Source organism: Idiotropiscis lumnitzeri, chromosome 15, assembly GCF_059441095.1.
Source record: "Idiotropiscis lumnitzeri isolate Australia: NSW breed Sydney's pygmy pipehorse chromosome 15, RoL_Ilum_1.0, whole genome shotgun sequence".
Taxonomy (NCBI): Eukaryota; Metazoa; Chordata; class Actinopteri; order Syngnathiformes; family Syngnathidae; genus Idiotropiscis; species Idiotropiscis lumnitzeri.
In genome coordinates this window covers 7,061,527-7,077,498 of record NC_142405.1, presented here as the reverse complement: position 1 = coordinate 7,077,498, position 15,972 = coordinate 7,061,527, and the positions used below count along the sequence as shown (strand labels likewise).

Here is a 15,972-nt window from a genome sequence, read left to right as displayed (position 1 = left end):
AAAGGGTGTGCATGGATTTGTCACATGTGGTTTACAAATTACAACAATGTACCTGTGAGTGATGTCGTCTTCTGTCTCCATTTTTAAAATACTCTTCGGGCTTACTATGTGAACTGAGGTGTTTCCGTGGCGGCATTGGAGACTGGTAGAGCTACTTTGAAACAATAAAAGGCTGTTCATGTTAAGCTCATTATGAGTGTCCCACTCAAACCGAACAAAGGTGTCCAGCCACATTGGGGCACTAAGCTGATTCCTCAACGCGGGTCTAGACACAAAATACCGGACGACAGACATCCACGTGCAAGTGTATTTGTGCTTCATGAAATGTACCGTTTCAGGCCTCAATATTACATGTGTGTATACTATCAAATTATGACGACAGGTTAAGAATGATGAGATGACGACAGTATTTTATGAATCATCAACAACAAAGGTAATGCAGTCAATCTGCCTCCTTTGGGGATTTCTCAAATGTTTTTTGTACAATAATAACTATGAATAATGTATTGTACTGTATTGGCTTTTATATCAGGTGCAATTCTACTATTACCCACAAGATGGCAGCACACGTAGTCTGCGACTGTGTAAACTTGAAAGAAGAACAAAACAGGAAGTATACTTCAGTAGTTGTTTTATGCCGAAAGTGATGATTAAGTTAACTTTATAACGTACATTTTCGGATGTTAATATTTACGTCTGTTGACATAAGTTAAGTTTGTTGGTTTGGAAACTAAACACATCGAGTGATCAGTGCATTGCTACTTTTTTTTAATTTGATTTTGCTCTTGAACTCTCAATATATCACGTTTAAATGTTTATATTACTTTAAAAGTGCGTTTTATTAAATTAAACATGTGTTGTGAATGGAATAAAAAAATACCTAGCGAATATTTAAATAGGGTATTTCTATATCACAGATTTTTCTCATTGTGGGGGTGCACGAAGACGCTGCAATGGCTGGGGAATTATTGTACTCAATCCATGAGAAAATAAAAAGGATGATTAGTCACCGATGCACTTTCAGCCTTTTATTAAAGGGGATTGGCAAACACAAAATGAATCACAAGGAGCAATTGCTAACATTTGAAAATTCTATTAACTCCATGTTTTTGGGAGTGGTTTTTTTTGGGGAGTCGGAGATTTGATTAAATAGCATTCCAATTAACTTCAATTGGAATCATTAAATAAACCGAGTGACTTTGGTCAAAGGAGTATTAAACTCACACAGTACCAAATTTGCGAAAATACAAGCAGAGCAGTTCCGCACTACTGCAAACAAAAACAATCACTATTAGCATTGTGGAAAATAGATGGATTGAAAAGTGACTTTTAACCGACCATAAATGCATTTTTAGGTTCATAATTTCATCACTGCGCTGTCCGAGGAGCTTATGTAATATTTGTGCTCCTTGCTTTGCTTTGTCTGAACATCTGCTCACCACATGAGACTTTGTTGTATTCATTCATTCACAGATAGAAAAGGTGTTGTGGACGACCACGATTTGGTCTTTGTTTATATTCTTTACATCAGAAAGGGAACAAAATGTCTTGATGATTCGGGGCATAACAAAATGTACTACAGTGGCTTGTTGTGCAAACCTGGGTCAGATAAGAATACACAGCTGGGTAGTGAAGCTCTGGGAGGAAAAAAAATTGGGACTCCAAAATGTTTCATTGCAGTTTCACTGTTAAGGAACATTTCATTTTCTTTTGATTTGTGGAAATACATGCCACACTTTTTTTTTCACTGAAGAAATATTTTTTTTTAGCTTTATATTAATGGAATTGTCATAGTCCTTGTATAGAGCACATACGATTTCTTCCCTACGTAATTCCATCCAAAAAATCCTACATTTATAATTGCTGTCATTATAGCAATATCAAGGTTTCAATGTAATTTAATGGTGCATAATTAACATTGAAACAACTTCAGTTTAGTTGCCTAAAGAAAATGGACACTACTCATACTAATGTAATACAAAAATGTGGCTTCGAGCCAAGAAAAAAAACAAACGACTATGGAGTACCATATTAAAAAAAAAAAAGACTCTGCCGCCCTCTAGTGTTTTAATGGCGCATTTCATCTATGCTGAATGACATAATCATAACCACCACACGCCAGACTTTAACAATAGGACAATGTGTTAAAGTGAGGGAGCCAGAGAAGAGATGGGAGTCATTCACCATGCTTTTATCAAAGAACATGTACAGGTCTCCAGAACGAAAAAAAAACAACAAAAAACACAGCTTTAACAGTGACTACGATTATGTCTGCAAGTACACAGGACACATCTTTTATAAAAATATCAGACTCTGGATGCATAGGTTAAGTCAAACTGTATTCTGCTTTAACTCTAGAACAACTAACAAACCCACAACTATTGTTAGTCGTCTCCTTTTCACAGAATCAAACATGAGCTATAAACTCATTTAAAACATGACGCTCTCACCCTGTCTTGACATTTGCACTTTGTAAATCAAGCCTTTTACCTCACATTGCACTTTCTTCCACAAACGGCCACGCCGTGCTTGAACTTCAACCTCCGACATTAACGTATTGACACAAACACAACAGGCCTACCCGGTTAAAAAAAAAAAAAAATACTATGGTTAGTAAGAAAAAATATGATAAAGTAAGAGCTTCGGGTATACATTTGAAAAACTAACGGCACAGATAGGAAACCTTTTGATTGTAGGATGTAGAAAATGGCGCAGTTAACCGCACCACTGTCAGAAATTAAGCATCAGTATCGACGGAATGCGATGATAAGAGCAGCATTCACATTTCCGTTTGACGTAAGGCTCTCCACCTGCCGATTACCATCTCAACATACAAACATTTCGTTTTAATAGTCATCTTGTCAGTGCAGTTTTAGGTTCGGTCAAACAGACTTGTGTTATGTGATAAAGCTACCATTAAAAGCAAAAAAGATATTAGGAAAAAAACTGCACTGAGAAGGGTGCCAATATGGAGGCAACCTCACCTCCCGTCCGCAAACACCTCCTCGTAGTGTTTTAGTGAATTCACTTTTGGAACAAAAAGCATTTTTTCATTCCTCTCCAATTGTTCAAACAAACATGTTCAGCTGGATTCCTTTGTGATGAAGAGGCATTCTGCAGTTTGTTCATCAGCACGTATCGGACAATGCAAGTTGCTACCTGTGGACATAGACGGGGGGAGGGAATTACGCCTCTTTAGTTGAAAGCACAATGCGCGGTCCACCCTCGTTAGTGATCGCTAATACAACTAAAAAAAAAACAACTATAAATACTTCAGAGACGGTGAGGTATCTGGGAATTTAAAACTACAATAAATGGTACACATGGGAAAACTATAAAAACAAAAGAGTCTTTTCCACAGTGCACTTTTTCTCCATCACGTCGGAACGTACGCAGACGGCAGTCGAAATGATCCGTCCCAAAAAAGACCCAACGACTAAAGCAACTCACAGAGCTCCTCTCTGCAGCAAAGACACGAAGGTTGAAGCAACAGCATGTATGAAGGTGTGTAAGCAAGCTGGAAAATCTTCGATCACTTCAAGTCTATGGGAGCTGTTCTGTTAAGTGACGGTTAGTGAGCGACATCTCGCTCCGCAGCTTGTTAATAAGCATGACCATATAAGGCTATTGCAGAAACCCCAGGAAGACAAACTAATGTCCCCGACCCACCTTCCCGTCATCCCGCTGAAACCTCGGCACAAGGTGCACTGGGTGGCGACGGAGAGAAGGGCCCAAATAGTTTCTCTCAAAATCCAAGACACCATGCATCGGTAATCTCTGAGAACCAGTTGGGGAACAACAAAGCAGCGAAAGGGCCCTGGAGGAGGATAAAGAGCTCGAGAATTTGAAAGACGGAATCCTGGTAAGAAAAGTGACAGCACACCCGAAGCTGATCAAAGCTCGGAAGGGGGTCCGACAGGCAAGTGGGTAGCGGCTGCTGGAGGGTGGCTAGAGAAGCCCGTGAAAAGCGGAGAAACGGGGCGGGGCGCTTCAGTAGGTGAGGCGCGAGGCCTTCATGTTGTAGCACGGTCGGTCGGTGAGGCCTCCCGTCCCGGAGAACAAGGACAAGCCCTCGGATTTCTCCAGCACAACCTCCAGCTCCTGAAAGTCCTGCAGCCGGGCAACATCTTTGTCCTGGGCAAAAGAGGGATAGCAGTTCCGGATATGAAGAAGAGGCAAGCACAATTTCTACTTGCTCCTGCAATCCCTCAAAATAAAAAAAATAAATAAATAAAAAAAATTGAAAAATGTATTACTAGACTGTTTGAAATCAATAAAATGGTTGATTACTTCTTAATGTTTCAGAGGAAAAGTTTTGTGTCAGACTGTTTTAAGATTTCCCCGGGACTCTTCAAGGACAAACAGACGAATATTTCTACTGGAAGGCCGAAGTTATTATGGTTAATGAAAACGAACTAATTAAGTAAATTTCCATGAACAAAATAAAAAATAAAATGCCTTATAAAAAAATGAAAACTAACTGAAACTACATAAATAAAATTCCATTAAAAAAATCCAAAATATAGTGAAAACGACCTTCGTTTTTGTCTTTCACAATCAATACCGTAAATAAATTGATTTATTTCCAAATTACTGTATATCCATACAGATAGTCAGTTTTTGGAGAATTGTAGTTTACACTGTTACAAAGTGATTGGGGGCTTTAGTTGGAACTCGACAATTATTCGATATATTAAAAAAAATAAAAAAAATGAAACTAATACTAAAACTAAAACACACAAAAAAAAACCATCATGCTTGCTTTAAAAATACAATTAAAACTAACTGAATCTAAAAAATAAAGTCAATGTGAAATAAAAAAACTATAGTGAAAAATTCAAAAATATAATAAACCTGGGTGGCACACAGACTGTCCTCAGGAATGCTTCAAATTAATAGCAATAAATTGTTCAATTAACTTACTAGTCTAAACATGGCATTCTAATATTGCATTTGTGGAATATGACTTTAGCAGCAAAATCCACCTGATTTTAGCTATCACAAGTGGCGGCCATTTTGTCAACTGAAAATGACATCACAGTTACTAAAGGCTTAGGTAACGGAAAAAAAAAAAAGCAATCACGACTCGATTTTCTGAAGCTGAACCATGATTAGTTGTAACTGAGCCATGAGCAACTGATGTCATTTGCAAATGTCTCATTTGTCTCAAATAGTGCATACGTGCAACTTTCATAACTAACAGGGTTAAATCAAGTGTATCTTACATTTCTCAACATCGTGTTTGGTAGCTTGCGGATCTTCTCCACGTGCTCAGCACTGATGTCCAATTCCCGGCAGCAGACCCTCAGCAGTGAACGATACGTGAGCTCCTGGCGGTTCAGCTCCACCTCGATGAAGTCGTTCTCACGGGCGTTAGGGTTCTGGATACGCACCTTCAGTACTAATTCTACAATAGGATTAATGCCACAGGTGGGTTCAACGTGGTACTTCAGTGACATCAACAATTTAGTTCAAAGTGTTATAACACTTTGAACTCCATTTTATTGTCAAGGCGTCAAAATGGTTTGCTCTCACCTTGCACGTTGACGGGGAAGGTGCTTGTGAAGAAAAACGGCTGGAAGGCTGGCAAAGGTCCGCCTGGTTGACTGTAGCCTATCGGTTGTGGGACAGACTGCTGCCTGCTCACCGTCGGGTTGGCGTTGGTCACCGGCGCTTGAACCTGACCGCCGTTGCTGCAAGCCAACCCTGGACTGGGTGAGGTCAAAGGAGGCGAGCACATGGTTCCATTGTGTGGCACTGCGTGGTTGACGAGGTGCGGCTCGACCGACAGATCCACGGGCACTGTGCAGTTTACAACCGTGTGGTTGTGGGATGCGGCCAAGCCGGTTGACACACCGTTTTGCTCAGCCACTGGAACAAATTCCCGGCTTTGAATTTTGCTGTGAGTGATGGGGCTTGTTGGTGGAACGGGGTCATCAGAGGCCAGGCTCTGTGATGTCTGAAAGTGCTGAGTTGGAGAAAGTGGCGCTGAATTGCTGTCCGTGGACTCCGTGTGTTCCACAGATCCATTTTGTGCAAGGTACTGAGAAAGGAGGAGCTCCACCTTGTTATCCATCGATGCGTATAAGAACGGAGGGTTGGACAAATAGTTGGGGATGATTGGCAATTCAGGCTCCTTGACTTCAGGCACGTCGTCCACTTCAACTGTGGGAGTTAAAAAAAAGTTTTCAGTTTTATCAGCTTGATTGGCAGAAGAAAATCAGTTATGTAAGCATGAAAGAAGAGACACTATTCAAACAAAACAAACACTGCAAAGCTGGTTGCAAATGGAAGCCATATTTGTATTCATGTTTAATGATAAAGACCATAAACAAAAGTTATGAATTAAAAAAAAAAAAAAACAATGACTGTGATCATTTACCTCCTAAAAGCCGTCTGATCTCCGGTTTGGATGTGAGTTGTGAGGCCAGCTCTTCCTTAGCTGTGAGGATGTCTTTGTCTGCACCGCTACTAAGCAAGTAGGACACAATCTGCTTATGGTTCCGCTTGCATGCCCAATGCAGGCAAGTCCTGGTGAGATTAAAGACAATTACTGTTTACACGCACGTTTAAAAGTGACACCAAAGACATCCAATAGGTTAACATAGCATATTATAGAAATGAAGAACCATTCCACATGACTACATACAAGTCATGTTCATGATTGGGAATGCTGTGTGCCTGTAGATCACCCACTTAAAGGATTTCCAAAAGACAGCTCGAAAGGATTAAAGCAAGATTTGCCTAATGGGATATCACAGACCAAACCAAAAACATGCAACTCACCAAGCAACTTCCTCAAGTTGTTAAATAAGCGCCCATTCTTTACAATACGTGAAGGCTAATATATGCTGTGGCTTTTCACTTTTTGGGGAGCCCACTCACGTAATGTTACATGCTCAAACTTACCATCCATTGATTTCGTTTTGGGAATTGACGTTTACTCCACTCTCTACCAACGTCCGCACTTCGTCAATGTCCCCGATTGCAGACGCCTCTCTCAGTCGCTCCTGTAGTTCTTTATCCAACGAAGTGGTGGACATGTTTGCACAGACTACGAGATTTCTGAGTTCATAGGATATACTAAAGCCTCACGAGTTAGCCAAACAACAATAATGGCCAAAGAGCATTAGCCACAAGGCTAAATATTAACTACTGTGCTCGCTAGCCTGATTAGGTGACAGCAGTCTTTTGTGCTAATATTAGAAGGCGATAACAAACTGCTGCCGCTAATGCGACTGAGCAACCGAATTCCTTGTCGTTTACAGAGCGGCTCCCTTGTTTGGATTCGCTTCAATTTTTACTGTCACAGTCAACACCCGCTTTCCAGTCAATCTTATCGGCGGTTTCTGCCCGTTCCTTCGGTGGGGTGACTTGCCAGCAGCCCCGCCACATCGCGGGGCGGACACTTTTGGATGTAACAACGACTAACCAGACCGCGTACAGCGGGTTGGTCCGTTGCGGCAATACGTCAGTGCGTTAGCCATATTGGATGTGGCAGATCGGTAGCAAATGTAAATTAATTTTTTTTTATTAAGTTTGTAGCGCTCATTCATTCATTCACGAATATATTTAGGTAGGTAAACAATGTATATCACTTTTGATCTGGTCGCCACTGCCGAAAAGTAGCCCACAAGTGTCATATGGGTAGCCAGCAAATGTAATTTAAAAAATTGCATTTCCTCAGGATTTTGACGACATTTTAGCTTGAAAATGCAAACACTTGCAGATAATTATAGAAATAAAGTGTTGCAAAAATGATTAGTTCGTCATCTCCCACCTTGTTGATAATTATTGTGAAATTAATTATCATGATCAGTGCCCTCACAAATGAATATAATTATTAATTAGTAATAACACATGGTTAAATGTTTTTTGTGCGAATTTGTTATTTCAGAAATGTGTACAATTCTTGTAGACCTTCACATTGAATCAGTAACCAAAGATAAAAAAACGCAGTTGGGAAATTCTAAAGTTTGTTTCCAAGATACTGTATTCATGCACGATTTCAGAATTTTTGTCCAACCAGATGTCAAACCATTCTAATCTGCCCAGGGCCTTAGTGTTGTTTGACAACATGACTTAGTCTTCGTCCCATGAGATTTGGCTTTGAGTGCAAAATATTTGTTACATTTCCAATGTAACTGCACATTAATGATGAAAATATGTAATGCGGCTGGTAGTTCCATTCCTCTAAAAATGTTTTTGTGTTGCGTGCACTTAAGATAGTGTAAATAAAATGCATTATCATAATGGATATACGTTACAGCTTTATGACGCGTGTATATGCACTTTTCCCAAGACATTCCATCGTTCTAGTTGCATATCCGGGTCAAAAATTGGACTCAATTCGCAGTTAGTGAGTGGTGACGTCACAGAGGCTGCCATTTTAACTCAATGTACTTTGGGCGGTTTGGGATGGTGTGAACAGAAGCTCCGCGATTTATTGTTGCGTTTAAGACAAATACTTCGAAGTTAAGCAAAATGCTTTCCGCCGCCCAGTTGCTCGACGAGTTAATGGGCCGAGACAGGAATTTGGCCCCCGACGAGAAAAGATGTAACGTCAAATGGGACGACGAGAGCGTAAGATAGCATTCTTGCTAATTGTAGCCTCGTGGGTTTGCTCGCTAACGTTACTCTTTGTAACGTTTGGTGTGCTTAGGGACCACGCACACACACGTTGTCGATATCTTTCAATATTTCTGAACGATTATAAATGCCATTATCGAATAAAGTAGTCGTAAACATATATTTGACGCAGCGTGACAAATGGTAATCCACACACGATGATCCATTGTTAGCATGCTGATGCTGATACTGATGGTCGACCTCACCAAGAGGCATGCGTTGTCATCTGATTTGAACCAGATTTTTTTTAACGTATCTGACGTGGCGGGATGGGGGTAAATGTGTTCCCTTTGAAATTAAATATCTCAACTCTGTTTTTTTAGGTATGTCGATACTATCTGTGTGGCTTCTGTCCAGCCGAATTATTTACAAATACACGCTCTGATTTAGGTAAGTCAAGCACAATTTGATTTATGCATTCACAATAATGTACATTCAATTGAACGGTCACTGATAACAATTTCCATTTTCCTTTGGAAGGCCCTTGTGAGAAAATCCATGATGAAAATCTTCGGAAAGTGTAAGCAATGCATCGATGCATTTTACATTTGTTCAATGTCTTTTTTATGACCTATTAATGTTGTATTATTTTTGTTCAGATACGAAAAGAGCTCACGTTACATGAAGGAGGGCTATGAGCGGGACTTTCTGCGTTATCTGCAGTCGCTCCTGGCCGAAGTGGAACGACGAATCCGCCGAGGGCATGCTCGACTTGCACTTTCCCAAGCTCAGCAGAATGCAGGGGTTTGTTTGTGCTTCATATGTTTTTCTCTATTATTACTAAGATGCAAATTATAGAGAGAGCTTGTGTTTTTTTCTGCTAAATGCGTTTGTTTTTTTTAGCAAGCTCCTGCTCCAGCAGGAAAGAATGAGGAGAAGGCTCAGGTTCTGACAGAGAAGATTGAAGATTTAGTTCTACAGGTTTGTTGAAAATAATGCACAATAACTTTTGTTTTTCATTTATGTGGCTGTTTTAACATTGTACTTTGTTTTGCACAGATTGAGGAGCTGGGCTCTGAGGGCCGTGTGGAGGAGGCTCAGGGAATGATGAAGCTGGTTGAGCAGCTCAAGGAGGAGAGGGAACTGCTTAGCGCAAACCCTTCGGTGAGTCACCTTACTCAGCCTCATCAGCCTATTTTTGCTGTCTGTTGAGGGTTTAATTCATTCTGTCAGAGTTGAAGTGAAACTATTTGTCATTTATTAGATTATGTAAAAAAAAAAAAAAAGGGAAGAAGTGTGGGAGTTAATATTCTTCCATCAAAATTATGAAGATCCATGGATTATATTAGTCAAGCACAAGATGATATCATCCCCCTGTTGATGTGTTTTCATTCAGACAATTGAGAGCTTTGCGGCCCAGGAGAAACAGATGGAAGTGTGCGAGGTGTGCGGAGCCTTCCTAATTGTGGGTGATGCTCAATCTCGGGTGGACGACCACTTAATGGGGAAGCAGCATATGGGCTATGCCAAGATCAAATCCACTGTAGAGGAGCTCAAGGTATATAAATAATAGCACAATAGCACCACAATGTTGAAGATGATAGGCATTGTCGCAAAGAAATAAAAACTTAATATTTTTGCCTCCTGCATGTGGTCAAAAATTATTTGCTGATCACATTTTTTGTTCTTAAACTCTGGTGCTTGCTGAACTTCCAACAGGAGAAAATACGACGTCGCTCAGAGGACCCGCAAGGAGAAAACCCAGTCGTTAAGAAAGACAGAGAAGAGCGTGAGAAGGAGGAGCGTGAGAAGAAGCGCAAAGAGGAGGAGGAAAAGGAGAAGGAGCGAGAGAAAGAGAAGGAGAAGGAGCGGGAACGTGAGAAGGAGCGCGACAGGGAGAGAGACAGAGAAAGGGACAGGGACAGGGACCGGGACAGAGACAGGGACCGGGAAAGGGACAGGGAAAGGGACAGGGACCGGCCGGCACGGCGAAGCCATTCTAACAGCCGCCACTCCAGTCGAGCATCAGAGAGGAGAAGGAGTCGATCCCGGGATCGTCGGAGGTCCAGGAGCAGAGACAAAGACAGGGACCGGGACCACAGACGCAGCAGGTAACCCCAACTGTTATCTGTAACGGCAAACATTTTTTAATAAAATGGAAACCTGCAAATTGCAATCTTACCCGTCAGTGTCATCACAGACTGCAGATTGACATTTTTTTTTTTTTTAAGTACTTCTGTATCGCTGACATTTGCTTGTTCTGCAGGAGCCGGGATAGAGATCGAGAGAGAGAGAGGGATAGAGACAGGAGACGCAGCCGTGACCGCTCCGACCGGAAGCGACGCTCCCGCAGCCGTGACAGGAGGAGGTCGCGAAGCTCGGAGCGCAGATCTCACCGCCAGCGCAGCCGCAGCAGGGACCGGGACAGAGAGAGAGATAAGGAGAGAGAGAGGGACAGGGATAGAGACAGGGATAGAGACAAAGAGCGCTCATCCAAAGAAATAGGTGACGACCCATATCTGCCCCCACCACCAGATGTAAAATTGAAGATTGCTTCAACCACCCTGTGATGCTTTGTTTGTTTTTAAGAACGTAAGATGTCGGAGGAGAAGAGCGGCAGCGCCAAGAAAGACAAGAACTCTGACGGCGAAGCAGCTGCTGTCAAGGCTTCAACGGAAGCGGAGCCGATGGAGACAGGGGCTGCTGCCTCGGCCTCCCCCGCTCTCCTTAACGGCCAGCAAGAGCTCCTCCTTTCTGAAGGTGACACTCAGTCCAATTAAAACTGATCTGATAGGACCTCAGATCAGACTCAGGTAAGTGTGTCCTTCTCCTCGCCCCCCTGAAACCCTAAAACCCCCCTCACACACTTCCACCCCTCCCATGCTACCTCCTTCCCCTCCTGCTCCCACCTTCTTTGCATTCACTTAAATGCTGATTATGTTTGTCTGATGTACCATATCCTGTTTTTGAATAGTGCATCATAAGTATGCACTGAAGATGAAGAACTAGGCCCGATGAATGAGAAGAAAGTAGAAAGCATACTCAAAGCCAAGAGCGAAAGGCCAGTGTAGCCCTGAGCAAACATGCCCAGAGGTACCCCTCGTTTTGTATCGCTTTTGATCCTTCAAAATGTTTTTGTCCTTGTTGACAAAAGTAGTAGGACATTTCTTTTTCATAATATAATAGACTTAATTTTCTTTCCTGCATTTTTCTCCCCGATTTGGCAGTATTATTATTTTTTTTTTTAAATAACGTTATCTTCAACATAGATTACAAATAGTTAAACCACAATAGTGTGTTTATCTTTATTCAAAGCGGGACGATTTCATCCTCGTATGTAAACACACAAATTCTTGCCTAGCAAATGCCATGCATTTCCTTAATGTGACTGATAATGCTTTGCAGTGTGTGTGTTTTTTTTTTTTTTTTGCGGGGTGGTGGGTTGGGGTAGTCATAGGAGCTTGGGGGGTGCGGGTGGGAGGGACCAGCGTACCTAACTAACCGGAGGGTAGGGTTTATGGCATAATTTGCAGCTGACTTCCACACCTCACAGCGTTGGTGTTGTGAGCGAGACCACATGTGAAAAGGGCAAATTAAAAATCAAGGATACTCTCTGACTGTCAAAGTGTGCAGGTACTCACCCCAGGTACTCCTTTCTATACCCGCATCCTTTTGTCAATGCTGTTGCCTGTACTCTCCACGACATCAACTTGAAAGCTTGATTGTGGCTCTGTATGTTGTTTAGCTTTCATCATTCAAGTTTAGGAGAGGGCGCCTGCTTGAATTAACTTCTGCCATAGGGTTTAAATGTAGTCCTCTATGAATCATTTGTTTGTCACATCTGTTCACTATCATAAGTACAGAGGAAATATCACATAGTTTTGACACTTATAAAATGTTAATTTCAAGGTGGTGTCAAACATTTGTAGACAGTTTGTCAGCATTTTCACCAAATGATGACAAAGCATGTCAGAGGAACTTTAGAATCTTTTGTGTGACGTTCTTTCTGAGATGTACTGTTTTTTTGCTGATCCAGTAGCAGTCACTTTGTGTTTTTTTTCTAGAAAGGTTGTTGCTGGGCTCCTTTACTAACATTCAATTTTATGAACATGTTTGTCCAACAGGGGAATCTGAGATATCCATTGGAGGAAGAACAGGAGGAGGTCACCCCAACCTCACCTTGACCCTGGCACTTCGCTGCTTATAAACAAGGTGATCCACATATGCGTTGTGGCTTATATAAAATCAAGAACATGCACGTGGAAGAGGGAGGAAAATATCGCTGCGTTGATTTTCATGTCTCTGTTGATCTGATCTCATAGTTGGATGAGTTGTGGTTAATATATGTATTTCGAGGGGTCTAGACATCAGTCAAACACCACTTGAAATACCCAAAGTTGTAGGCACAGTTCACACCCCCCCAACCCCTTTATTATTTTGGGGGAGAACTTCCCCCTTTCCTCTGCATTTAGTAACTCTTTAAAGGAAACAATACTTTGTAGTTTATTTCGGTGTGTCAGGTCCTACTTCACTTTGATATTTTTTAATTTTTAAATGATGTAAAATGTTAGTCCAATGATAGGGCATGGCTCTTTTTTTCCCTTCCACGTAGAGCTAATGATTTGCTCATCTTGCTGTAAAATATACTGGTTTCCTTTTGATCCAATCATTTTGATTGAAGGCTGAAGATGTGTTTAGGTTTGGTCAGCTTCAAATATTCTTGTGGTCTTGAGAAATAAAAGGTAAAAACTTGACTCTTGTCTTCTTTCTTTAGCTGCATACATAAAATGTCTACAGGGCAGGGGTGGGCAAACGTTTTGATTGGCGGGCCACAATGGGTTCTAAAATTTGACAGAGGGGCCGGATCAGGAGAAGATGGACTGATTTGGTAACCTCACCTCATTGGAGAAAAAAATTACGTTTAATTTTTCACACCACAGTATTTAGAAAATAAAGGTTACGGATGTAATTTTTTTCAAGTTGGGTGGGCCAGATTAAAATGTTTAATGGGCTGCATGTGGCCCCCGGGCTGTAGTTTGCCCACGCCTGCTATATGGCCTCTGAAAAATCCAGTTCCAGCCCCATTTACAGATTTTAAGAGTAACTTTTAATTATAATTTTTATTTATTTTTTTCGCTGTGTTCATGGGTTAGTTCCCACACACTTGTTATAATCATCATTTTGTGAAATAGTCAAAATCTATAATTGACAAAGCTGTAACTTGTATGACCAATGATCGGAAGCATTTTATTTGTTTTTTTTCCCACCACCCAGCAAGTCAAGCGAGACGTTTTTAGCAAAAACCACAAAATCTTATTTATCGTTTTTACCTTGGAACAGGTATAATAACACTGTAATAAAGTTGTATTGTAATACGATGCCATTTTTACATTTACTTGAGGGCTGTAGACACCATAATCTAGCAGCAGGGGGCAGTATCTGCTAACTCACAAACGACAGGGATGTCGCTAGGTTTCATACAAAATAGGTTCAGGGGGGTCGTCTTGTCCCCCAGGAGATTTAAAAAAGGCGTACCGACACCACTGACTCACAACATTAAAGTTGCACGCAAAAAGAACATACTCAATCTACTATCCATACAAGCCACCTGGGCACGTCGCCCAAGGGAAAGGGCTACAATGGGCACATTTCTAAATTGTCACAATGGATAATGGCCTCTCTACTTTCACTCAAACTCAGTTGAAGGCCAGAAGGCAAAGCATGATGCAGATGCCACAGAGGCAATTCATCAATTGGGGCTGTCACCATGCTGATTAATGATGGAGACTCCCAGTGCACGCTCGCAGCTTTTGTCAGCTTGTCACTCCTATTTTGATGAAGGAATTAAATTTCCCCTAAAGGCGCGGTGCTCCTACTTCTATTACGCTACTGCACAGCTGCAGCACTAATATTCTTTCGGCTTATCATTTAATTACTGTAAAGAAGATGCTGCGATGCTGAGCAGCCTTTCAGGCATGGCGCTGAGACTGTAAATGCTCTCTAACAATGACGTTTCTTCCATTTGCGATTAATGATAAATGCTTTCCTTTTTAAAAACACAAAAATCAATGCTCAGTAATGTAATGAAATCTTGCTTTGTATGAACGATCTTATACCCTCATTTGTCATCCATCTTAATACCAGTTATACGCCGTGCGGTTATATTCATTTTAAATGGAATATGCGGGATGGGTTAGTGCACTTAGACCCTGGATACTATCAGCAAAGAGGTTTTATTTTTTGGGGGGAAAAAAAAAAATCTACTAATAAAATGCACAGCGATTGGTTGTCGACCAGTTCAGGGTGCACAGCGATTGGTTGTCGACCAGTTCAGGGTGCACCCCGCATCTCAGTGTCAGCTGGAATAGGCTCCTGCACCGCCGTGACTCTAATGAGGTACAGAACATTTTATGGATGGAACATAAATGCAGAATCCTCTGAACTGTGTCGTACGCCATTCTTTGTCTCGTCAGACCAGAAAAATGTTCTCTCTGAGGGTCTGAGAGTGACCATCAGGTTCTCTGCCATCTCCTTCACTAAGGCCCTTCTCCTGCTTAATTGAGATTGGCAACCACTCCTTCCATTTCCAGATGATGGGGGCAACTGCTTTTTGGGACCTTTAAGCAAAAAAAAAAGATTTTTGACATCTTTAGCCATCAATAGTAAATGAGTTAATGCACCCATTTTTACTTACTTTCACTCGGGTCATGGGTGAAAGGTCAGACAATATTTATTTTTCTTAACAGAGAAATGTTAAATTAAGACTTCGTATCAATCCAAATGGAACAGAAGGTGTAAAACTGTTCTGTGAATCTCTAATTACACAACTCCACACTATGACAAGCCGTAAAAAACGACGACCAATCAGAGCAGTGTTACCTCAACCACCTTAGTAACCGAGCTCCCGCCACCAAATTACACGACGAGCCACACGTTCTGTCCCAGATATTTAAAATCAAGTTGGGTCAAGCCGAATACCACACGCTGCGAGAGCAACATTCGTCCTATCGCCACACTCCGTCTCACGCCTTCAGCAGATGGCTCCACCGCAGGAATGGGCGACAAAATGACGCCTTCCTTTCAGACTTTTTGCATTGTTTCATGCGTGAGTTCTTCTCTCAATATCGTGCAATTTTTTTTGCAGTTTTGGCCCAAGCATAGTCACCAGGCGCCAAGAATCCTGGGTAGAGCAGCAGGAGGCTTTTCAGTCCTCCCGCCTGACCATCAAAGCCCTTTTGAAGGTCATAGTAAGAACATACTTGGTCTCCAAGACCCTCCTCAGAGCGCTCAAGAAGGAAGAGTTGGACAGAGGATGATAAGAGGATTAAATAGAGACAGAAAGATGGAATTTGGCTTCGGGGGATGAAGAACAGTACTTGCAGACAATAGGTGGAAGCGGGAAGC

General features: G+C 41.6%; 2 protein-coding genes across 3 annotated transcripts; one reads left to right on the top strand and one right to left on the bottom strand.

Moving 5' to 3' along the window:
- Positions 1-2,176: 2,176 nt before the first annotated feature.
- Positions 2,177-7,406, bottom strand: ankrd40 (ankyrin repeat domain 40). Of its 2 annotated transcripts, XM_088317833.1 has the most exons (6): positions 6,910-7,406; positions 6,383-6,531; positions 6,065-6,165; positions 5,536-5,968; positions 5,226-5,407; positions 2,177-4,134 (listed from the first exon to the last, which is right to left on the bottom strand). In XM_088317833.1, the coding sequence occupies exons 1-6, from the start codon at positions 7,041-7,043 to the stop codon at positions 3,991-3,993; spliced, it is 1,143 nt and encodes a 380-aa protein (XP_088173959.1). In that variant the 5' UTR covers positions 7,044-7,406; the 3' UTR covers positions 2,177-3,990. The 2 variants fall into 2 exon arrangements, with proteins under 2 accessions (XP_088173959.1, XP_088173958.1); XM_088317832.1 differs by having other exon boundaries at positions 5,536-6,165.
- A 966-nt stretch (positions 7,407-8,372) lies between these two features.
- On the top strand, positions 8,373-13,322 carry luc7l3 (LUC7-like 3 pre-mRNA splicing factor). Its single transcript, XM_088317528.1, has 11 exons — positions 8,373-8,583; positions 8,952-9,018; positions 9,109-9,148; positions 9,228-9,372; positions 9,472-9,549; positions 9,628-9,732; positions 9,965-10,126; positions 10,288-10,679; positions 10,835-11,073; positions 11,158-11,381; positions 12,693-13,322. The coding sequence occupies exons 1-10, from the start codon at positions 8,485-8,487 to the stop codon at positions 11,346-11,348; spliced, it is 1,518 nt and encodes a 505-aa protein (XP_088173654.1). The 5' UTR covers positions 8,373-8,484; the 3' UTR covers positions 11,349-11,381; positions 12,693-13,322.
- Positions 13,323-15,972: the final 2,650 nt, after the last annotated feature.